This window comes from Octopus bimaculoides, chromosome 23 (assembly GCF_046866305.1).
Source record: "Octopus bimaculoides isolate indiv1 chromosome 23, ASM4686630v1, whole genome shotgun sequence".
In the NCBI taxonomy this organism is placed as follows: Eukaryota; Metazoa; Mollusca; class Cephalopoda; order Octopoda; family Octopodidae; genus Octopus; species Octopus bimaculoides.
Genome location: NC_142950.1, coordinates 34,287,338 through 34,311,530, shown reverse-complemented (window position 1 = coordinate 34,311,530; position 24,193 = coordinate 34,287,338). Strand labels below are relative to the sequence as shown.

At 37.3% G+C, this 24,193-nt stretch overlaps 1 protein-coding gene across 3 annotated transcripts in view; it reads left to right on the top strand.

Annotated features, from left to right (window-relative positions):
• LOC106875487 (tudor domain-containing protein 7) overlaps positions 1-24,193 on the top strand; it is a 40,539-nt gene that overhangs the window by 9,729 nt on the left and 6,617 nt on the right. For 2 of the 3 annotated variants that reach the window (XM_089340519.1, XM_089340521.1), the window contains exons 3-21: positions 159-264; positions 557-665; positions 1,460-1,744; positions 3,263-3,335; positions 4,106-4,156; positions 4,462-4,614; positions 6,533-6,607; positions 7,092-7,150; positions 8,274-8,401; positions 9,655-9,721; positions 10,343-10,380; positions 11,498-11,609; positions 12,407-12,517; positions 12,858-12,998; positions 13,417-13,498; positions 13,945-14,079; positions 15,702-15,797; positions 22,738-22,838; positions 24,020-24,169. In XM_089340519.1, coding sequence (XP_089196645.1) covers positions 159-264; positions 557-665; positions 1,460-1,744; positions 3,263-3,335; positions 4,106-4,156; positions 4,462-4,614; positions 6,533-6,607; positions 7,092-7,150; positions 8,274-8,401; positions 9,655-9,721; positions 10,343-10,380; positions 11,498-11,609; positions 12,407-12,517; positions 12,858-12,998; positions 13,417-13,498; positions 13,945-14,079; positions 15,702-15,797; positions 22,738-22,838; positions 24,020-24,169 — 2,072 coding nt within the window. The remainder of the gene's footprint in view (positions 1-158; positions 265-556; positions 666-1,459; positions 1,745-3,262; positions 3,336-4,105; positions 4,157-4,461; positions 4,615-6,532; positions 6,608-7,091; positions 7,151-8,273; positions 8,402-9,654; positions 9,722-10,342; positions 10,381-11,497; positions 11,610-12,406; positions 12,518-12,857; positions 12,999-13,416; positions 13,499-13,944; positions 14,080-15,701; positions 15,798-22,737; positions 22,839-24,019; positions 24,170-24,193) is intronic. The other variant, XM_089340520.1, reaches the window with a different exon arrangement.

Here is a 24,193-nt window from a genome sequence, read left to right as displayed (position 1 = left end):
GCTGCAGTCAAATGACTGAAACAAAAAAAAAGAAAGAATCCATCCATTCACTAACACACACACACACACACACACACACAAAACTGAACCTCCATTTTGCTTCATGATTTTTCATTACATTTTTGTCAATGTTTTACCTTTGTTTTTTCACTATTTAGACCACTACAGAAGTTTGACAAAAGAAAACATACAATATGCACAGTATGGCTATAAGAGCCTCGACGAACTTATGGCCAACATTCCAGATACTGTCTACTTAGCAAAGTAAGTTTCATGAACTCATTGTTTTCAATGTTTGTTGTTGGTTTTTTGCCATATCCCCCTGGTCAGCCCTGATCAAAGAACTCTGACAATAAAAGATGTTCTAGCTATGACCTACCTGTCCTTTTTTGTAATTTTTTACATACATACCATATTTTCCAGCATATTTCCTCAGCAGATCTGTCATCTAGGTCTGCTATATTATGGCATTTCTATCTCTTTGTTATACACCCTGTCCCCATGTGTATATATATGTGTATGTCCTATCACTGATCTGTGATCTTCTGTTTTCCAGTTATCGTGGTACAAAGATTTATCGTGCAGTCTGTACCGATTCCACATATCACCTACAGAAGCTCATCAACAGACAGAAGTCCGTATCAGCTCGAAAATCAAAACCAGTTGTATGTATTCTTATGGACTATATTGTTTACATTGTGTGTGTGTGTGTGTGTGTGTGTGTGTGTGTGTGTGTGTGTGTGTGTGTGAGAGAGAGAGAGGGAGAGAGAGAGAGAGAGAGAGAGTGATAATGAATTGTTGTAGAAAGAGAATTTAGTCTTGAAAAATATTTAAAACATAAACCTCATGGAATCTCAATGGATAGTTTTGTGATTGGTGAAAAACTAATGCCCTGGATAGCATTCAGCCCACACACTATATATATATGTATATATATATATATATATATATATATATATATATATATATAAATTAGTGTACGTTTTTATACACAAAAGAGGTGACCTTTAACAGGACACCTTACATGCTGGAAAGGGCAGTTAAAGCCCAAACCACGAATGAGAGTAATTTCAAAGGGAATGAAAAATAAAAATAAGTACCAGTTAGGTACTGGGGTCGATGTAATGAACTTATCCCTTCCCCAGAAATTGCTGGCCTTGTGCCAAAATTTGAAACTATCACCACCATCATCATCATAATCATCATTATTATTTATGTTCTAAGTTCAAATTCTGCCGAGGTCAACTTTGCCTTTCATCCTTTCGGGTTCAATTAAATAAGTACCAGTTACGCACTGGGGTTGATGTAATCATTTTAATGCCTTTGTCTGTCCTTGTTTGTCCCCTCTATGTTTAGCCCCCTGGGGACAATAAAGACATAAATAATTTTAAAAATTATTGTTATCATTATTATTATTATTATTATTATTCCCTTTCTTTTCCTTTTCTGTCTATTTTAGCCTAATCGGCGGCGTCCTCTCTTTGCCAATGAAAATCTTCAGAACTCCACTTGCAGATACAATAGATACGAAGATAACCGAAAGCGATACCCAAATGTGCGAGTGACAGTCGACAGTTCAGGTCGTGGACAGCAGGTAAACTGCTGGGGTGATGTGAAAAGATCAGTTGAGATGGGAGATATTAATGCAAATTGCAATAAGCATGAGACAAAATCTGTGATGATGTCCGTATCGAAGAGCAATCGTGTGTTTGAGAAAGCAGTCAAAGATATATCCAGTAATGAGGTACTTTTGTTTTTTTCTTGTTTTGTTTTAAATGTTTAGTATTCAAGTTATTCCGTCAAATGTAATGTTTGTTTATTTATGTTGTTTTGATGTGATTGTGTGTTTTTAGAATGACATTGTAGGGTTGAGGTGAGATGCCAGATCTGGCCAGTTTCAACATGAAACGGGTTAACTATTTCGATCAGATATGGCCAGTTTGAATGCTAAAGGGTTAATCTTCTTTTTTTTTTTTTAAACCACTGGTTCTTAATCATTTTCTATCTATGGACCCCTTTGATTACTATTTTATTCTGGCTGCCCCCTCATAGCCATTCGATGCTTAAAAACTAGTTTTATAGAAACTTCTTTCAAAAGTGCTACTTGTGTAGGCTGACCTATGTGAAAACATCAGAGAAAAAAAGTTTAGCTGTTTCTTGCAACAAATACATCTAAAAGCAAGATTTTTTTTCATGGGCCCTTAAATTATTACTGTGGGTACCCAATTTACTATTTTGTTCATGGGGAACCCCCAGAGAGGATCATATGGACACAGTTGAGAACCACTGTTTTAAACCATCACACCTCCTACCCAACCTTTTTTTGCATTACAGACTGGTTTCATGTGCATAACAAAACACAATGAAGTGCATAATATATCATTTAATTATCACATATATATATACATATACACATATAAGGCTGTGTGGTAAGAAGCTTGCTTCCCAACCACATGGTTCTGTGTTCAGTCCCAGTGCGTGGCACTACATATATATATATATATATATATATATATATATATATATATATATATATATATATGTATATATATATATATATATAAAAGTGCCCCTGGACTGGTTCTTGTGCGGGTGGCACATGAGATGCACCATTTTGAGCGTGGCCGTTGCCAGTACCGCCTGACTGGCTCCTGTAGGATTTTCGAGCGAGATCGTTGCCAGTGCCCCTGGACTGGCTTGTGCGGGTGGCACATAAAAGACACCATTTCGAGCGTGGCCGTTTTCGTGCGGGTGACACGTAAAAGCACCCACTACACTCTCTGAGTGGTTGGCGTTAGGAAGGGCATCCAGCTGTAGAAACTCTGCCAAATCAGACTGGAGCCTGGTGTTGCCATCCGGTTTCACCAGTCCTCAGTCAAATCGTCCAACCCATGCTAGCATGGAAAGCGGACGTTAAACGATGATGATGATGATGATGATATGCCAGGTCCACCTGACTGGCTCCTGTGCCGGTGGCATGTAAAAAGCACCATTCGAATGTGGCTGATGCCAGTACCCCCTGACTGGCTCCCGTGCTGGTGGCTCGTAAAAAGCACCCACTACACTCTTGGAGTGGTTGGCATTAGGAAGGGCATCCAGCTGTAGAAACATTGCTAGATCAGATTGGAGCCTGGTGCAGCCCCCTGGCTCTCCAGACCTCAGTTAAACCGTACAACCCATGCCAGCATGGGAAAACGGATGTTAAATTATGATGATGATGATCTCCATCCATCCTAATGTGTTGTTTCCTTTTGTTAATCAGCAGGTACCTTATGGCTCAATGAATACATTTCCTCTGGCCCCTCGATTCCAGAAACAGAAGAACAATACTCCAGGTTAGTAGTCATTTGAACATACTGTGTACATACATATACATACATACATACAGGCACACACACATGTATGCATGCATACACATGTACACATACATTATGATGAGGGTGTATCTTTGTTCTCATTTCAACCTGCTAGAAATAATAGCCAAGTTTCCCTTGAAACGCTTTACCAATTTTAAAAATAAAAAGAACACAGTGGTTACTTTGTTTCTTTTGGGTGGTGGGGTGGCATCGGGCCACATTGTTCCTGGCAGTGGTGGATGTTTTAATGAAATGATTTTAATATAGAATATACAGTAATCCTTGTTGAAGGATCTCTGGAGTAGCATGACTTGACAGGGTGCATAACTTGCAGACCAGGGAGTCTCTCCAGGACGAGCCCTTTCTTCTCTGCATTGGAGGGGGTCACAGCTCTGATCCTCCAGACATAAGATTAGAATGCTGCAGGAAAGAATCACAAGGTGGATTCTTGCCAACTGGCCAGCAACTTAACAGACCAAAAACGAGATGCTTGGATGATATCCATAATCTCAGTTGGTCATCTTTGGGAATCCAGCAGGAAAGTCTAATAATGGTTGCTTCTGACAGAGCCCTATGGAGAAGGTGTCCGAGGATTCTACCTCCATGACTCTCCTGAGAATAGTGGGCAGAGAAGATGGATGGTAGGGGGGCATACACTAACGACCCTCCTGAGATATTTTAATGTACAATATTTAAAATGCGATTTATAGTCTTTATCTAAATGTTTTATTTTGTTTTGTGTTGGCCAGCACCAGATTTTATGAAAGGAAGGCATGAGCATACACCAAGATCAAATAAAGGTAAGTTTACAGGTAATTACAGGTACACGCATGCTTGCATACACATAATAATAATCTATGTACATACACAATATATATATACGCACACACAGACATGTGTGGCTGTCATTAAGTCGTACTTCTTCACGTGTGATTGTGTGTGTAAAGCTAAGAACTATAGCTGTCAAATATGACCCAGTAGCAGGTACCATGATTTTGACTGTTTTTAGGGGCTTACGTTGCATCAAGTTGTACTGATATAATGTAGGATAAATAATGTTTATTTATAATGTTTATTTTAACGTTTATTTTGTTTTTATTTCCAGTTTCCTCGTCAGTATTGGATGGCAAACAGTACACCGAATGTCTTGTAGAGTTTGTGTCGAAGAATTCCTTATCTTTTGCAATACAGTCATTACCTGTTGAAAATGGATTCACCGCCTCTATACAAATCAAAAACGAGGTTTATGAAAGTAGTGGTTAGTCAACCTAATTTTTCTTTCCCTTCTCAACAAGATTCGGACATTGATTGTAACCTCATCAATCCTCATTTAATGTTGTCGGCCATGGTAGCATGGGTTGGACAGTTTGACCAGAGCCGGTAAGCTGAAGGGCTGCACCAAACTCCAGTCTGATTTACATGGTTTCTACAGCTGGATGCCCTTCCTAATGCCAGTCACTCTGAGAGTGTAATGGGTGCTTTTACATGCCACAATCATGGATGCCAATTGCATGACCCCAGTACCTACGTGTGAAAACTTTTCATTGCTCACTGTTAAAACTATCATTTCTCTTTTCCACATCACATCAGACCTCTTCAACAGACCGCTGCTGCTGCTGCTGCTGTTGTTGTTGCAGTTGCTGTTTCGTTCCAGGCTAGGCATTTATAATCAGATGTTTACCAGTTGTGACAATCCTGTCTTTCAAACATAGTGTAGGAACCCATTATCAAAATGCTAGTGTGTGATATGCGGCATATCTGGCTGCTATACTTAGCTGATCAGGTGGATGACCAGCTTGCATGCTCCGTTCTTGAATTGCAGGGGATGATGGGAGTTGAGACTGTGATGGATGTTGTGAAAAGAAATGGGATTAGGGGGTCGTGTCACGTGCTGAGGAAGGATGGAAGTGAGTAGATGGGAAGAATGATACTATAGAAGAAAGAGAAGACTAAGGAAGACACGGCTATAGATGATGGAGGAGGTAATGAGGACAAGGGGATTAGTTAGAGATGTGGATGATAGGGCAACATGGTTAATTGTTGCCTTAAAACACCCTTGTTTTTTGTTTGTGTGTGTGTGTATATATATATATATATATATATATCTATATCACATTGCTATTATGTTAAACTGTCGTATGGCCAAATTTGCTTGCAATAACCAGTTCTTTTGGTCAAACTATTGTATTTCCAGCTGTTTCAGATGTCAAGATATCAAAACTTGGTCAAAGTGTAGTACAACGGTTTTGCTATGGAATGAGGAAACTGTTTTTTCGTTTTCTGAAAAAGTAACATTTTGGACTTACAACACTTTTGCATAATAACAACAATATATAAATACATCATCATCATCATCATCATCGTTTAACGTCCGCTTTCCATGCTAGCATGGGTTGGACGATTTGACTGAGGACTGGTGAAACCGGATGGCAACACCAGGCTCCAATCTAATTTGGCAGAGTTTCTACAGCTGGATGCCCTTCCTAACGCCAACCACTCAGAGAGTGTAGTGGGTGCTTTTACGTGTCACCCGCACGAAAACGGCCACGCTCGAAATGGTGTCTTTTATGTGCCACCCGCACAAGCCAGTCCAGGGGCACTGGCAACGATCTCACTCGAAAATCCTACGGGAGCCAGTCAGGCGGTACTGGCAACGGCCACGCTCAAAATGGTGCATCTCATGTGCCACCCGCACAAGAGCCAGTCTAGGGGCACTGGCAACGATCTTACTTGGCTTGCCGGGTCTTCTCACGCACAGCACATTTCTAAAGGTCTCGGTCAGTAGTCATCGCCTCGGTGAGGCCCAATGTACGAAGGTCTTGCCTCACCACCTCAGCCCAGGTCTTCCTGGGCCTACCTCTTCCACGGGTTCCCTCAACTGTTAGGGTGTGGCACTTTTTCACGCAGCTATCCTCATATATATATATATATATGGTTTGGCCAGCTGTGTTTGAGAAAATATATTTTCTCTTTGACTCCTCCCAAAATTCTTTCTAATATTTCTAATATTTGATAAGATAGATTAATCGAAACCAGTAATATTTTATTAAACATTCTCTAAAATATACTTCTGTACCGTTTCCAACTTTATTTACTTTTTTCAACTATATATATGTGTGTGTGTGTGTGTGTGTATATATATAATTAATTACAAACCTGAACCCCTCTTCTTTCAGCCCGCTTCCCCAGTGAACAAGAAGCACAGTACTCTGCAGCAAAGAATGCTTGTATCAGCCTTGGTCTTGATCCGTGTAAGTAATTTCAGCAAATCTTCAACACTCCACATTTGGAGGTAACTCAACCCATAGCATGTATACATACCTAACACCTACATCTTTTATCCTTCCCTTCACTTGTTTCAGTCAATAGACTGTGGCCGTGCTGGGGCACTGCATTGAGGACTTATTCCAGTCAAATGAATCGACCCCAGTACTTTTTTTTTTTTTTTTTTTTTAAAGCCTGGTTCTTACTCTATTGATTTCTTTTTGCTGAATTCTGAGATCAAATTCCGCTGAGGTTGACTTTACCTTTCATCCTTTCGGCGTCGATAGAACAAGTACCAGTTGAACACTGGGGGTTGATGCAATCAACTCATCCCCTCCCCAAAATTGCTGCCCTTGTGGCAAAATTTGAAACCATTATTATTATTATCACTAAAAAAAAAAATGTATATTTGATTCTTCACTGAAAATGTATTTTTAGAATGGTATCTTAGTAACTGTAAATTATTTCCAGATAAAATGGATGATCCTGTAGGAATTGATGAACATGAACTAAAGAAAAGGGTCCAGCAGGTAGGTGAGCCCTCAATCATCAAAAAACATAACCCTTTTTCTGTTGTTGTTTAGCACCAATTCAGCCATGATTGAATAGCTGTGTTCAAGTGCCTTCCAACCTAGGACTGTGTTATCAAATGTGTCCTTCCCTTATTAAAGTAGGGTGTAATTTTGAAAATTTGGTTGCTTTTCTAGCAGGTCAGGTGAGCACCGAGAGGCCTGATGACCACACAGAAGCAACTTTGATTTTATTATGGTTTTTGCTATTTGCAATGGAAACGGTATTAGTTCAAACTAGTGATGTATATATCATACCCAAAGTCTGTATAATGTTGAAAGCCTTGTCAACTATATTCTTCATCTTGAGAAAGCACCTCTTATAGATTTATAGTGTATAAAATTCAGAAAATATACCAGCAACAGGCTGAAATTGTCAAGTAGTGGTGGTGGCATTGCTAAATCCAGATTTTAGCTTTTTTTTGAGCTTCACCAGTAGCAAGTATGAACTGGCACCATAAGTAGGAATTGGTTGATACAGCATTAAGCTGGAAAGCTGAATAGAAATTCATTATTAGCAACAGAAGCAGTATTAGTTTTAAAAAATTGGCGAACTTAAAGTGTACATATGTTGAAAGCCTTCTAAACTGTAGTATTCATCTCGAGAAAATATCTCTTATAGATGTATAGTGTTAAAAACGGAAAGATATCAGCTGCAGGTGAAGGTTGCCCCCCAGCATTGGTGGTAAAATTACTGGGTCTAGATTTCTGTTTATTAGCTTCATCAGTAGCAAATATCTATGCCACTTCATGCCAAGCAAACATCATCTGCCAGCTGATGTAGTTAAACAATGACTGAAAGGTCACTGATGTCGTATGTTAGCAACAGGTTGAACAGAAATTCATTATTAACAATGGAAGCAGCATTGGTTCAAAATAGCAATTTATAGATTTTAAATCATTGAATCAGGAGCAATCTGAAGCTGGTTGGTGTTGAAAAGGGTTAGGTTAAAATTGCTGAAGTAATTTGAGACACATTTTACAGTAAGTTTTGTTTTGGTTACAAAACAAACTTCATTCCACTACTTGTTTTATTTTTAATATTAATATTGATCTTTGTTTGTTTCCAATTTACCAAATCTAGATCGTTGTTCAGAATGGGCTGTGGTTGAAAAATCTGGGAGAGACATATGAAAAACAGTTCGGAGAGACAGCTCCAGATAACCTGCAAGACCTGGTGCGATCTTGGGTCGACATGTTTAAGATAGAACAGTAAGTAACGAGCCATTTAATGAATAACTTTGACTTAATTTTTAACTTTAATCAGTCGAGGTAATTACTTCCTCTCACTTGTAAATGTTTTCTTCTGCACTTGGCTATTAACCCTGCAATTAAATTTCGTGGTTATTCCACTAATGATGTTAAATATCTTTCAAAAAAATAGCAGTGGTATGTTCTGCAAGTCACATTGCCTCAGTAAACCTTCTACTATAAGACCTAGGATGACCAAAGCCTTGTGAGTTGATTTGGTAGATGGAAACTGAAAGAAGCCTGTTGATGCCCATTATGTGTGTTATTGTCTCTTTACCTCCCCATCATGTTGTAAACAAGTATCACTGTGATATAAGTGGTGTCTTTCGTTTCTAGTCTTCAGTGAAAGCTGATGATGTCTGTTTGTTTTGTCTATTGAGATGTCATCAGAATAAGAAACTATCCTGTTTAGCTTAGGCAGCAACAAAAATATATATATCATCATCATCATTGTTTAACGTCCGCTTTCCATGCTAGCATGATACACACATAAAGCTTTTCTTGCGCCCCACAATAACACCACAGTTTGTGAATGCTGTAGTTATAAGAACAATGCCAGCTTTGATAGAAATTTAGGCCAAATACCTGGGATTTAGGAGAGGCAAGCGTGATTGACTTTCCTGTTCTTTGTTCATTTGTTAGGCATTCTTCTAATTTATAGATATGTATATCAGCAGACATTTGACTTGAATTCACATCAAAACTTCTGTTGTTATTTTCATGGCTACAACAGATTTCATTCAAGATGTTGTTTTTGTTTGTTTTCTTCTCCTTGGAGCTGTTTGTACGCTTTATTTGTCTTCGTTTTTCGTGTGATTTTTTTTTTTTTCCCCTTAACGTCCGCTTTCCATGCTAGCATGGGTTGGACGATTTGACTGAGGACTGGTGAACCAGATGGCTGCACTAGGCTCCAATCTGATTTGGCATAGTTTCTACAGCTGGATGCCCTTCCTAACGCCAACCACTCCGAGAAAAGTAGTTTCCAACATGACATTCCTCAATAAAAGATAGATTGGGATATAAACACTGCTTTTTGCAGTTAAGGGAAATGAAAATTTGAGTGGATATATCTGATTTCTGCAGTAAAAGGGTTAAATATTTCAATTGTGTCCATAGTACGGGTTGTTTAAAGCATAACATACAGCTGTTATATAAGATAAACAATAATATTATATGGAGTGATGTGAATGATATTATGTATTGTTTGTTAACAGAGCTTGTGCTACACAGATGGAAATCGTGTATCCAGTGAAACAGTCCTTGGTGTCATTTACAGGCAAGGTAGGCAGGCTTTTATTTTATAAATCTTCTATCTTGATATGTTTGCTCAGACACGGGTATGTGAGACTTCCTGAATGGCACTCCTAATGAAAAATTGCTTTGAATTATTTTTAGTATTGTGGCACACCCACTGAAGAGTCTTATGTGCAGACAATTCGCCAATTGCACATGTGCGCACACACACACATAATACACACATGCACACATTATTCACAGTGAATGGGAGAAAGAATAATTAATGTATATTGCAGAGTCCAGTTATTAGATTTACTTTGCTGCTAATTATTATGTCACAACTCAGAATTTCTATTAATTTTTAATTCCTCACTTAATGAAGCATTACCTCTATAATGCAATCATTTTCATAATTCTGTCGGTCATATTGTGACCCCCCCCCCCCCCCGACACTTCTTGTGCACCCCCCCTCCCTCACATCACATTGAGTACACTATGGAATTTCTGCTTCTCTTCTTTTCCATATATTAACTGTGGCCAATTTCGCTGACGGAAGCCCTCTTGTCCTCTTTCTTAGGTATTAAAATTGTGTTGTTTTTTATATCTTAATTAAAAGTACAATTAATTTCTTGTCTCTCTTTTCTTTGTTTGATTTCATTTGTTAAGGAAGTTGAAATAAAAAATGCTGAATTGTTACCAGTCGGGTAAGTTTACATTTCCTCTTCTGCCTCTTTATTCTTCCTCCTCCTCTTCCCTCTGCCTCAGCCTCCTCCTCTATCACTTAATTGTCATCATTGTACCACAACCACTACCACACGACTGCTATTTCACCATGACTCCACCACCACTATCACCTTCACCTACAATTACTGACAACATGAGACCTCGTTACTTGATTAATTTGACTTCCTAGTTATAATGGCCAGTCATCATCATCATCATCATCATTATTTAATTTCTGTTTTTCCATTCTGGTATGGGTCGGACAGTTTGACAGGAGCTGCTCAGGCCCCATGTCTGCTTTGGCATGGGGTTTTATGGCTGGATGCCAACCACTTTACAGAGTGTACTGGGTGCTTTTATGCAACACTGGCATGGGTGTGCATTCATGTGGCACCAGCACCCAGATCTCCTTCAAACCACTCCCCACCATGTACATAAAAAAGACACATTGGTCAATTTGTATAACAGGGACCATGACAGCATGACCTTAGCTGGACTGCCTTTTAGTGATTTATCCACACAATAAGGGGCTGATATGGGCTAAACAACAAATGAACCAATGGGGGAGGAGCCTGTGTGCTGCTAAAATGGCAGCCTAATCTCTCTCCAATTCTTTGTTGTATAAAATTGATAACCACCTGAGATAATCTTTTCTACTCTAGGCACAAGGCCTGAAATTTTTTTTTTTTGGTGGGGTGCACAGTTGATTAGATCAACTCCAGTATGCAACTGGTACTTAATTTATCGCCCCCCCCCCCCCAAAAGGATGAAAGGCAAAGTCAACCTCAGTGGAATTTGAACTCAGAACGTGAAGACAGACGAAATACCGCTAAGCATTTCACCTGGTGGGCTAATGTTCCTGCCAGCTCGTCGGCTTGGTAACCACCCGAAATAATGTTGATGGTTGTCTGCTGGTCAAAGCTGAACTGGTTCAGGGCTGCCTGACAATGATGATGGTGGTACTAAGGATGTGGGGGGAGGGGGCGGTCAATAATATAAAACAGATGACATTGCCCCATTACCAGTGCCCAGCAGGGTACTACTATGCTCCAGCAATGATGACACCCTGGTTTCTTTTTTTATTTTTATATATTCCAGATCTGTACTCAATGTCTATGTTAGCTTTATCTACTCAGCTGCCCAATTCTATGTCCATTTTGAGAGCAGTTGCATTCAGGAGATTGACACTGAACTGAACCTTCACTGTCAGGTAAGTCTGTGTGTGTGTGTGTGTGTGTGTGTGATTTTATGGTATGCTACATGTACATCTGTGATGTCTTTTATCTTTTACTTGTTTCAGTCATTGGACTGCGGCCATGCTGGGGCACCGCCTTGTAGAACTTTTAGTTGAATGAATTGATCCTAGTACTTATTTATTTTTGTTTTAAACCATGGTACTTGCTCTGTTGCTCTCTTTTGCTGAACCACTAAGTCATGGGGACGTAAACACACCAACGTAGGTTAAGTGATAGTTTTGGCATGATTTTTGCAGCTGGATGCCTTTCCAAATGCCAACCACTTCACAGTGTGGATTGGATGCTTTTTCGGTGAATTTTCCTATATGACGAATTTTTTGAACAAGGTTGCTGGTATATAGGTGAGTGGTAGGTAAAGTGGAATCTTTATGTGCACAGATTCCAACTTTCAGTGTGAAGGTCAAGTTTGGAGTGCTGTCTAGACAGGAGACCTGGGCTGTAAATGAGAAAGAGAGAGAGAGAAAGATGAATATGTTTCTGAGAGGAACAAGGTGTTTGGTGTATATGTTTATAGGCAATGAAGTACAGGATGGATTGGAGGCCACGAATATTAGAGGAAACGAAGAAGAATTAACCAGCAGGGTTAGTGTTATTTTAGGGTTTAGGGATCTATAGCTTGACCTATGGGACTAGACATTCTATCTGATCAGTCAACAAACTTATGCCACAATACTGGGGATGTTTTAATCAATTCTGGTAATCTACCAATCAATGTGTTTTTAAGATATATTTGACTTTGTTTTATTTCCAGAAACGTCATGTGGATATAAAAGCTCTGCAGATTGGTGGATTTTGCGTTGCACAGTACTCCGACAACGATGCCTGGTACAGAGCATCTATCTTAGACATTGATGAAGAAAAGGTTTTTATTTTCATCTTAACATCTCCCCCACACCCCACATATAGTTGTTCCCTTTGTTCTTGTTTTTACCTTCCATCTACATCTGTTTTCTTCTAGTCTGCCAGTCTCTCTGTCTATTTAGTTTATCCCTCTCTACCTACCTATCAGTGTATTTAGTCTGTCTCCATGTCTTTCTTTCTCTCTCCCTCACTCCATTTATTTTCCTGTCTCTCTATCACTCTGCCTTTTTCACATCTCCCTACCTGTTTGTCTGCCTGTCAATTTAGCCTGCCCCTTTCTCTATCAGCCTGTCTGTTTGTCACCTGTCTCTCAACCATCTGGTTTCATGATTGCTTTACAGGGAGAAGTAGAAGTATACTATGTGGATTATGGTAACACAGAGAGGGTTTCTATTGACCGAATCACCAAACTGCCCACCTCTGTTGCCCACTATCCTGCTCAGGCTATTCTCTGTGCATTGTTTCAACTCATACCACCACAGGTAGGACTTTCAGTTTCATATTGTTGTTTTATATGTATGTGTGTTTATATGTATGTCTAAGCACTTCCTCATAGGGTTCTTCCAGAAGCATCCACCATCACACTTTACAGCCAAATTTCCAAGCGTGACCAACAGAGATTCTTGATATTATCCAACCATCTCATTCTTGGTCTAACCCTAAGTCTCCTAATGGTTGGGTTGGCTTTACGATTCTTTCCTCCAATTTTCTGATCTCTGAGTTACACAACCTGTCGAGTGATATTACACCAAAAGACCCTTCAGAGGAACCCCATTTCAGCCATTCTAAGTTTGGCTCTTTTGATGATTTACAAACCTCTCAAAAGAAAAAAAAAAAACTAATGCTTGTTAAATGACTGTTATGATTCTATAATTAATTGATTATTTTCTTTCTCATCAGGAGGAAAGAGACTTTGAAGCTTCAAAGCAGGAATTTGGAGCACTTGCTCAGGATCAACTTCAAGCTAGAACAGTATTAATTGGTAAATTCTGTGGTTGTTTAACATTTTTGTGTTTAATTCAGTTAAATTTGTTATTTAATGTGAAATTATATTAATTTTGTGGCTGGATATCATTTCCACCCTTCACTGCTAACGACACTCATCTTTACGAAAATAATGTATTCTGTATCTAAAAACATCAATGTTTGTCTGTTTGTCTTGAAACAGTGTTCTCGTTTCTTAGTCTATATCAAATTTCATAGGAAAGTCCAGATGCAATTTTGAATAACACACAAAATCTTGGGTCTGAAGTTCCTTTAGGGATGGAATATGGATGAGTGAAGAAAAGTGATGTAGGGAAATTGAAAATGATATTGGAGTTGTAGTTGAGTAGAAGTGTTAGTGTGAAGAACAAAAACATTGTCAGCCTGTTACTTTTCATGTTTTGTTTTTCTATTTTCTTCTTTTTTCTTTCCCCAATTCTTTAGATAACAAAGTTTGTCATGTACTTCTAATCAACCCTGAATCATCGTCAAAACTATCCATCAATGATATTTTAGTGAACAGCAAATTGGCCTACCTCAGTCAGACTCCTGAAGCTGACTCAGAGGAGAACGAACCAGGTAAATATTCCATGATCTCTGACCCCTCTCCACCCTACCTGCTTTTTTCTTCCTTATCTCCTCTACTTAAAAAAAGAAAAGAAATTCTTCTCATTTTACTGTTTTTTTGTTTTGTTTGTTTGTTTATTATATTGTTGTGATAGAAAAAAATATTGTATATTCTGGCAAATGAGTTAAATTTTGCAGATTGAAATCTACAACCAAAAGATGTTGTTTTGGTGGATCAAAAGTTTCAGGTGAAATGTGGCAGGACTTGGAAAGACTGTGAAGAGGATTTGTCTGTCATCCATCTCCATGTGGTGAACACAATGTTTTCCTAAATGGTGGCAGTTGCAGGCTGTCCAGACCTTGAGCCATCTTCAAGACTCTCCCTTTTTCTCTTAAATTCAGCTTCCCACTTTGCAGTGTTGATAAAGCTGGATCATCATCGTCTAATGTGGTGAATGCAATGTAGTAAACGCAGTCAATGTTTTCCTAAATGGTGACAGCTGCACGATGTCCAGACCTTGGGGTCACCTTCCTCTCTTAAATTCAGCTGCTTGCTTTTGCAGTGTTGATAAAGCTGGAGCATCATTCCCTAATGTAGCAACCGTGTCAGCATGAATGAACTTGGGAGCTAAACCCTTTTTCAGCAAGTATTTGATAATACCAGGATGCCATATTTTGACCTGTCACAAAAATTTGTGGAAACTCCTTAAAAGTTATGATTGTAACAGAAAACTGTCAAAGACTAAACTTTCTTCTTTCAGAGTTTACATTTGTCCCAGAATCCTTTACTTTGTCTTTAATTATTGTAATTTCTAAAGAACTAATTAATGAAATTAATGTTTGCAGTGTTCTAAGAGTGCTAATAACTCCTCAGCAAAAATAGCTAAAAGTGCATGAACAGTACTTAGAACAATGTGCCGGAAGTGGACAGTGAATGAGTCACTTAAAAGTAAAATGAGGGAAGAAGAGGCATCAGGCACACTGTTGGCGAATTTCATGAAGTCTTCAAGTTTTGAAGGATGTTGTGGTCTTGACGACACCTAACAACTGATGTCGGTAGTTTATTTCCACGCATCAGCATTTCTGAGCATGAAAAAATATTTCTGAATATCACATGGATCTTGAGTTTGAACCTTATACTGTAACCAGTGTTGACTTAAAGGCCATGACAGCCACATGAAACCTGTTAGACAGCAGTAGTTTACCACTGATCTGGAGAGCATTGCCAAATTCTTATTTTTATGTTGTGTAAATTTTTGTTTTGTCATTCTGATCAATTGATTGTTATAAACTTGTTCCATATTTTTCTGTATTGTTTGCAAATTTTATATATATGTACATTGTTTGTACATCATCAATGACTTAATTTTATGAAGTAATGTACAACTTCACAAGCTTATTATTAATGTTCAGTACATACATTACATCACACGCACACACATGCTCTCTCACACAATCACACACACACACACACACACACACACATACACGTATAGCCTCTACACAAGCATACATTTGCATATAAGAACCTATTACAAACACATACACTCACACACGCATACATTCTGACACATAAACGAACACACTCATTATTGTATATATATGAACGAAACTACCTCTGTTTTTGTTTCCAGAAAATGGGGTCTGCTCCCCCACGTCTCCTCCTCCTTCTCCTTCTCCTCCCACTTTATGTGTGGATAGCGTACGTGATGAGAAATTTGCAGGTGGTGGTATGGATCAAATATTTAACATATACCTATATGTATATATATATATATATTTATATTTATTTATGTATGTATATATATATATAACATATCTATATAATCCATAGTGATTGCTGGGTTTTTAAACTTTCTAAAATTTGTTTTCCTCCTCGTTCCATCCATTTCTGTTGACCTTTGCCCCCTGCCCTCCTCCTCCACATACACCCAACTATTCGTACCCCCCATTCTCTGCACCCATTCCAAGAAACTTAAGTTTTCATTTGTAGAAATGGGTTTTGACCTATTTAGTTTTTCTCATTTCCTCATCAATGTGTCAAAGTTCTAATATTTAAAAAAAAAGTTAATGAGTAGAATAATAATCGTCCTGAATATTGGTCTGCAGTGGTGGTCATGGCAGAAATGCAACGGTTTGCTCTTCCTGTGCACATTTTGTAATGGCTTCTTTCAGTGAACCTGGAGTTATGTCTTGAAATATAGCAGTGTCATCTTGTTTGTTGCTTAGATCAGACTTTCTAGAAAAGACAGAAAAGGAGACTGTAGCATGACCGGAATACCCCCTAATTGCCATCAAGTTCTGTCTCTACTATAAACAGATCTATGATTAAAGGCATGTTTGTTGCAATCATCTTGTCTTCTCTTTTTGAGATATGGTCTATCAAGGACTACATTATTAAGCATGTCCTTTCTCATTTTCCGATGGGAGAATGGGATTTGAGGGACATTTGGCTGCTATTTCTATCAGGTTGCACAACCTAAAACAGGCTTCTCTGTTAGCTCTGCTAATGTGTCCGTCATCATTTTAAGATTGTAGGGTGAAATTTGAAGGACATTTGGCTGTTATTTCTATCAGGTTGTGCAACTCAAAAAGAGGCTTCCCTGTTTATTGTATATTATTGTTGTTTAGCCATGTGTTACCTCTGGTCAATCAAACTTATAATCAGTCATTTGACCCCTATAAACCAAGTCATTTGGCTGTTTTCGATGAGAGAGTCCATCATTCTCCTACAATGCATAGAATATTAGAATTTTTTGTTTATACAATTCCTAATAATATTTAAATATAAAGATGTAAAAGGGAATTTTTTTTAAAGCGACAAATCACTAGGGTCCATCTGAATAAAATAGGAATCAAAGGGATCCATAGGAAAGAAATGGTTGAGAAGCACTGCTATAGGGTTGGTTAAATACTCCCTTGTGTGGATATGTGTATTTATAAGTGAGGTCCTGTTGAAGAACGAGACCTAGAAATGTTGCAACTGTCAACTGTTTACTCACAAAATTCATTTAATGTGTGGCTGTTTACAAGTGTCAGTGCTGAGCCAGCAGACTTTTCCTCAAAGACGGATGACAATGTCATGGTTTCAAGCCCTGACTGTTCCATCTTTCTTAGTAAGGGTCTACCCTGAGCTGCATTATGTAATCTCTTTTTCTTAACCTTTTAGCATTCAGGTTATTCCATCAAATGTAATGCGTATTTACCTGCATTGCTTTTCAATTTAATCAATACATTATCTTGTAGCTTCAGGATTTCAATGACTCGATTGTTATTTTTCGAATGACATTGTAGGGTAGGTGTGAGAAGCTGGATCTGGTCAGTCTGAACATAAAACAGGAAGATTATTTAGGCTGGATATGGCCGGTTTAAATGCTAAAGGGTTAAGACGGTAGGGCATGATTTGAGGGTTATTTGGCTGCTATTTCTAGCAGAGGTTCCCCTTGGCTTCATGATAATTGATATTTTGTTTGTCTTTGGTACAGTTAGCTCTCCCCACCTTCTCATCTTTCTACAATCCTGTCTATTTTCCTCACCCATCCTGTTTGTTCTCATGTAAAATCTCCCTCCCCTCCTTCTCCCACCACTCCCCTTTCCCTTCTTTAAGAGAATTGCGATGGTTTTAGCAGGAATACATCTCCCTCCATTTGTTGGATTTGTAGTTCTTTACAAACTGATTACTAACTCTTTAATCCTCATTTTACTGCTTCTTCTTCCAACGGTGTTGGTTTTTGCATGACTAACTGACGCTTTTCTATAACTACTACTACTACTACTACTACTACTACAGCTAGTATCACTTCTACTACTATTACCACTACTACTTCTCAGTATTTTGTTTTTGTTAAAATATCTCCTCTCCCACTATTGCCTTCTCTTTCATTCAACCGCTAGCTTCTAGCTGCTATGTCATATAATCAACAGTTTCCAGGTATCCGTATCTCTTTCCCTTTTTTGAAACTCGTATGATTGCTTTGCTGATAATTCAAAGATATTACACACATGCACATATTATATATCATCATCATCATCATTGTTCAACATCTGTTTTCCATGCTGGCATGGGTTAGATGGTTTGATAGGAGCTGGTAAGCTGGAGAGATGTCCAGACTCCAGTTCTCTGTTTTGGAATGGCCTCTACAGCTGGATGTCCTTCCTAAAGCCACCCACTTAACAGTATGCTGGGTGATTTTTTTATATACCATGAGCATGGATGCATTTATGTGGGCCTGGCAGGAGTGCATTTTACGTGGCATCAGCACATAAAATGCCCCCGTGCTGGTATGACACACACACACACACAAATAGATAACTGATAGAAAATGGAATGAATAACATTCTTTATTTACAATCACTGCAATTGTTTCGACACATTTTCACACCTGTAATGCATTGGTGAGATGTGTAATTAGTATCATGCATCTAAGGTGTAAAATTCACCTCTTCAGGTGATTGTTTAAATATGTCTTTCATTAGACCCTACCATCATTTCATTCAGTGTGAGAATGCATACCCAAAGTGATGTTGTCTCCCAAATCTTATTTATATGTGTGTATATATGATGAGACACACAAACATGCAGAAACACTGCCCACCAGGTGGTTTCCTGCCAGTATATGTCTTGTTTGCTTGCATAAAACTGTTGTGATTCAGGACTAAATAAATCCTGGGGGCTTTGATTTCTCTGCCATTGAGAGAAGCCCAAGCCAGCACGTTATTATATGAATGAATATTTTCAAGGGAACTGATTCCAGTACGAGTAACATCGAATTACCAAAGAATAATTGATGGAAGATGATGCAACTTGTTCAGTTTTATCTTTGCCTCAAAGTAACACGGAGATTTCAATTCAGCAGGCCGTGTGTAAGCTTTACCATATGAGCAGACATTGCCAAAGAGACTCCTTGCGTTATGTAGGTGTCTAACATACGAGACATCCTGTTCTTGAAAGTCATTGAAATCGCCATTCTCTGCTAATCCTTTGACTCCTTAGCATTCGGATTATTCTGTCGAATGTAATGCTTATCTATTCTGAATTAATCCTGCATTATCTCATAGGCTTCACGATTTTAATGATAGACATATTTAGTTTTAGAATGACATTGTAGCTTAGATGTGAGAGACTGGATCTGGCTAGTTTCAACTTAAACCAAATCGAATATTTGGTCCAGATATGGCTGGTCTAAGGATTAATAGGCTTCTACTTTGAATGTTTTATCATCTGTTGTCCTGCTGTACATATTCAGTTTGGTCTTTCAGCATTCTACTTATTTGCTCTGCTGTTACTTTTTGTATTCCACTACTATTTTCATGGGGATGTTTGTCTGCATATCCTGTTCATTTAATGATGATTATCAATTGGCATTTAAATATTCACAGACTGTCAAAGTTGGCTCAGTGCATTGCTCTGAAATATATTAAGCTTTTCTTGAGCCAGTCTGTCTTGTGCAGCAGAAACAGAATTATATTCTCCACACCTATGTCCATATTCAGACATTTGTTTCAGTTGTTTTGTCCCATTTTTGTTTGTTTGTTTGTTTGATTCAGCTGTTCTTCTCTCCTTTTGTTGTTGCCAGACATTCTGTTTTAATCACACATTTTTTTTTTTTTGGATGGCCCATGTTGAATTCAAAAATTCTAATGTGTGAACAAATAATGCAGTATGTATACTATATTACTGTATTATAATCAATATGTTTAATGAAATCAATATATTGCTTAACAATAATCACATAGTCAATGTGGGCGCAGAATATAAGCCAAGGCTTTCATCATTCAAAGGATTATGGTTTACATGTTTGTGTATAATGGAACGAAATTTGAAATGGAAAAATTTCTGTTTGCTTTTGATATGATGCATAGATATAGTGCAAACATTTTCACAAATATTCTCTAAGTTTCTCAAAGGAAAGTTTTGTAATCACTTATATTTTCATGAAGTCGATTGAATAGGGGCAGTAGAGTTAGATAGATAGGAGAGAGAGAGAGAGAGAGAGAGAGAGAGAGAAAGCATTGCAAGTGAAAGTGTGTGTGTGTAAAAGATGAAAAATATTAAATGAAATAACTTGGAAAAGGATACAAATGAAGTTTGTGAGAGAGGGAGAGAAAAGACAAAGAGGGAATAAGATATTGAAAAGAAGAAAAAAAAGAGGATGAGTAATGAAGAGGCAAATAGAATGAGGAGTAAATTGTTAAAAAAAGGCAGACTTTCTCACAGTGAATTAGATTTAGTGTTCTGATTGGATCATATTTCTTTAATTTCATATTACTCTCTGTCCTCGCCTAATGCCTAATTCTGAAGCAGATGTATGATGAGTTCTAGCAATAGGTTATTAATATCTCTATGCCTAAGTGAAATATATAATATATATATATATATATACATATATATATATATATATATATATATATATATATGTATTATATATTTGATAATTTTTCCACTTTACTAATTAGTTGTTTATAAATCATTACCCATTTATTTGCAAGTATCGAATTATTAAATATATATAAACACACATGAAATCAATCTGACAGACAAGAAGTATGTAGTCACTGTGTAAGCAAATGCTACCCAGGGGGGGCCCACAACAAATAGAAAGAAAAAAAAAAATTGAAATTGATTATGAATAACTGTTATGTCTTTGAAAAACATTCCTATGACTGATTGGAAAAAAAAAAAAAAAAGGAAATTGTCTTCTCATAAGACTAGGTGTTATAGATGGTGGTGCTTCAAATGGAGTAGAGTGGTTTGCTTGCATGTCAGCATGACAGGGTTAATAATAATAATAATAATAATGGTTAAAATGGTGGTGGTGACAATTTCTTCTTGGATCCTGTTTTATTGCAGCAATGTTTGGTTTTTGATATGTTTTTGGATGCAGATGCTGGTACATGGCATGTTGGCTTCTTAAATGCATGCCTGCATTTTGGAAATGCATGGAAGCACGCACATACACACCCACACATTTTAAAATTAATTATCAGACTCCTGTTACTAAAATAGTGAAGGCATGTTGCCTCGAGGTTGGGGTGTTTCACTCACAGTTGTGAGATAGTGGTTTCAATTCCAGGGCTGGCTGGTGTGTTGTGTTCATGAGCAAACTCATCTCACATTGCCCTGCGATCACTTTGTCACCTGATGTGTGGCACTTTGTGCACCTGTTCAGGTAATATCGATTTGCTGGAGGGAGTGAGCTAATGTACAGAAAAACCACCTGATCACTATAAACCAATCATCTGTGCAGCCTGTTCAACAAGAAATTGTTGAATCATTTTTCTCAGATTCAAGAAACAACCAAGAAGATTACTAAAATATGAAACAGAACCCTTTTTTTGTTTTTGAGAAGGTCCGGGGGGTCAGCGAGGGATTCAGTTTAGAAATGGAGGAAAGAAAGGCACTGGAGAGGCAAAACCTGTCTTCCTTCAAGTTATACCCCACAGGAGAAGATGAACTAAGTGCTGTAATGAAAGGCTACGTTTTGTGTTCAAATCTAGCCTAGGTCAATCTTGCCATCTCACCTGTCTTAGTGAAGTACCTGGTAAATAGTGGGATTGATATAATTGACTCAACATCGTATTTGCCTGTTAGAAATTATAAAAGTGATGCATTGGTGGAACCATTTAATGTTGGACAAAAGGCCATGTAGTATTTGTTTTGGCTTTTTATGTTCTGTGTTCAAACTCACCCAGGTTCGACTATGTCTTTTCTCTTCTTGGTATTTTCTGGATATAGTTGGGGGCACATCTATGTGCGGCAGCAGCAGTCCAAATGTGGGTGCTATACTCCATTGGTGCTATATGGAGTGTCTGCAATTTTTAGGGGACACAGTGTCTTTCAGGCTTCGAAGGGAATGGTTAATCTTTAGGGATCCTCTCTTTTGCTACTTTTTTGTCATTAACTCTTTTGTTTTTATACTTCTGTTGAAACACATTGCACTTGTTTTGATTAATTTAAAAAACAAATTAAAAATTTAGTAAAATAATTTTGTCATCAGTAAGCTGTTATTTGGAACATATATATTAAGAATTTTAAGGGCTTGTCTTAAATTAACCCTTTAGCACTCTGTCAACTGTAATGCTTATTTATTCATATTGTATTCAATTAATCATGCATTATCTCTTAGCTTTGAAGTTTGGATGATGTGGTTGTGTAATATTACAATGACATTATCAGGTAAGATGTAAGATCTAGCCAGTTTGAACATAAGAGGCAGAATATTTTGGATAGATGTGGTTGGATTAAATGGGTTAAATCACTTTAAAGCAGGAATTTTGTATTGTGGAATCAGGGTTCATCTCAGATGTATTGATATAAAAAGGGTCAATGTACATAAACACACACACACACACACACACGTCTCGTATGTTTGCCTAGAATTTAGAACCGATTCAGATAATGTCTTATCTGTTCCTATATAACATTGCTTTACTGACCTCATTAAGTATGCTAGCACTCTTAACTGTTAGGTTTTCATGCAGGAGGTGTCCCTCAGTAGCTCTTGAGTCATTCCTCTATAAAATGTTGCTATGTCTTAGATATAATAACAACATCAAAACAAATTATTCTCAACCTGTTCACTTAACTTTACCAGTTGTTGCTAATTAACAAAAGTTACCCCTATTTCATTTCTTTCAACAATGATATTGTCATTTGACCTTATTTTGCAGCACCTTTAATGTTGCCTGCTGATAGATTCTGGGATGTCTACGTGTGCTTTTTGTCATCTACAACGGACGTCATCATACGCATTGTTGGTGAAAATTACTCAGTGAGTACCTCTGCCATTACTTTTCCCCTCCGTCTTTCATCCATAGAACTTTTATCTGCCTCTCTCTGTCTTTTGATAACATTGGTCAAACAGCCGGCTTTCAATCTTTTAGTTACTAAAAGATGGAAAGCCAGCTGTTACTGTCTCTGTTTTTCAATAAAACATCTCTCCCTTTTCCAGTTAAGCAGGGGGTCCCTAATGACAAGGCTCTGGGCCAGTACCAGGCCATGGATTATTTTGTACTGCCACACAGCAAGAATACACTTCTTAAATTTTATTTCTACTTTATTGACTATCACAGTCTGCAGAGTGTTTTTGTATTATATATGTAATATATATGTATTGTATATGTAATATATATTTGTGTGTATTGTATATGTAATATGTGTGTGTGTATATATATATATATATATATATATATATTGTATGTGATATATATATATATATATTGTATGTGATATATATATATATATATTGTATGTGATATATATATATATATATTGTATGTGATATATATATATATATATTGTATGTGATATATATATATATATATATTGTATGTGATATATATATATATATATTGTATGTGATATATATATATATATATATATTGTATGTGATATATATATATATATATTGTATGTGATATATATATATATATATATATATATTGTATGTGATATATATATATATATATATATATATATATTGTATGTGATATATATATATATATATATATATATATTGTATGTGATATATATATGTATGTATTGTATATGTAATATATATTTGTATGTATTGTATATGTAATATTGTATATGTATTGTATATGTATATATGTGTGTGTGTGTGTATATATATATATATATATATTGTATGTGATATATATATGTATGTATTGTATATGTGATATAGTGAAGGCATGTGGCTTAGTGGTTAGAATATTGTATGCCGGAAATGTAATGAAAGTAATGATCAAAATAAGGACACCAGTTTGACTAATGTAAACGGTATACATGATTTATATTCCTCATCTCAGCAATATAGGATTGAATTGTTGAACAACTGGTGACAGGAACAGTTAATCTGAATGTTAGATTTACCTTTTGTAATGTTTGAATGAGATTCTCTAAAGCACTGTCCTCTCTCCCTCTCTCTCTCTCTCTCTTTCCCCACTCTAGGATAAACTTGAAAAACTTGAGAAAGAAATTGAAAAGTGGTTTCCTGAACTATCTAATGACCAGATCCGAGAAGGGGACATTTGTGCTGCTGAAGTGGAGGGCTTTTATCACCGGGTGAAGGTTTTACAGATGAAGGAGAGCAGAAGAACTGTAAGTGTTATTGTTGTACTGGAT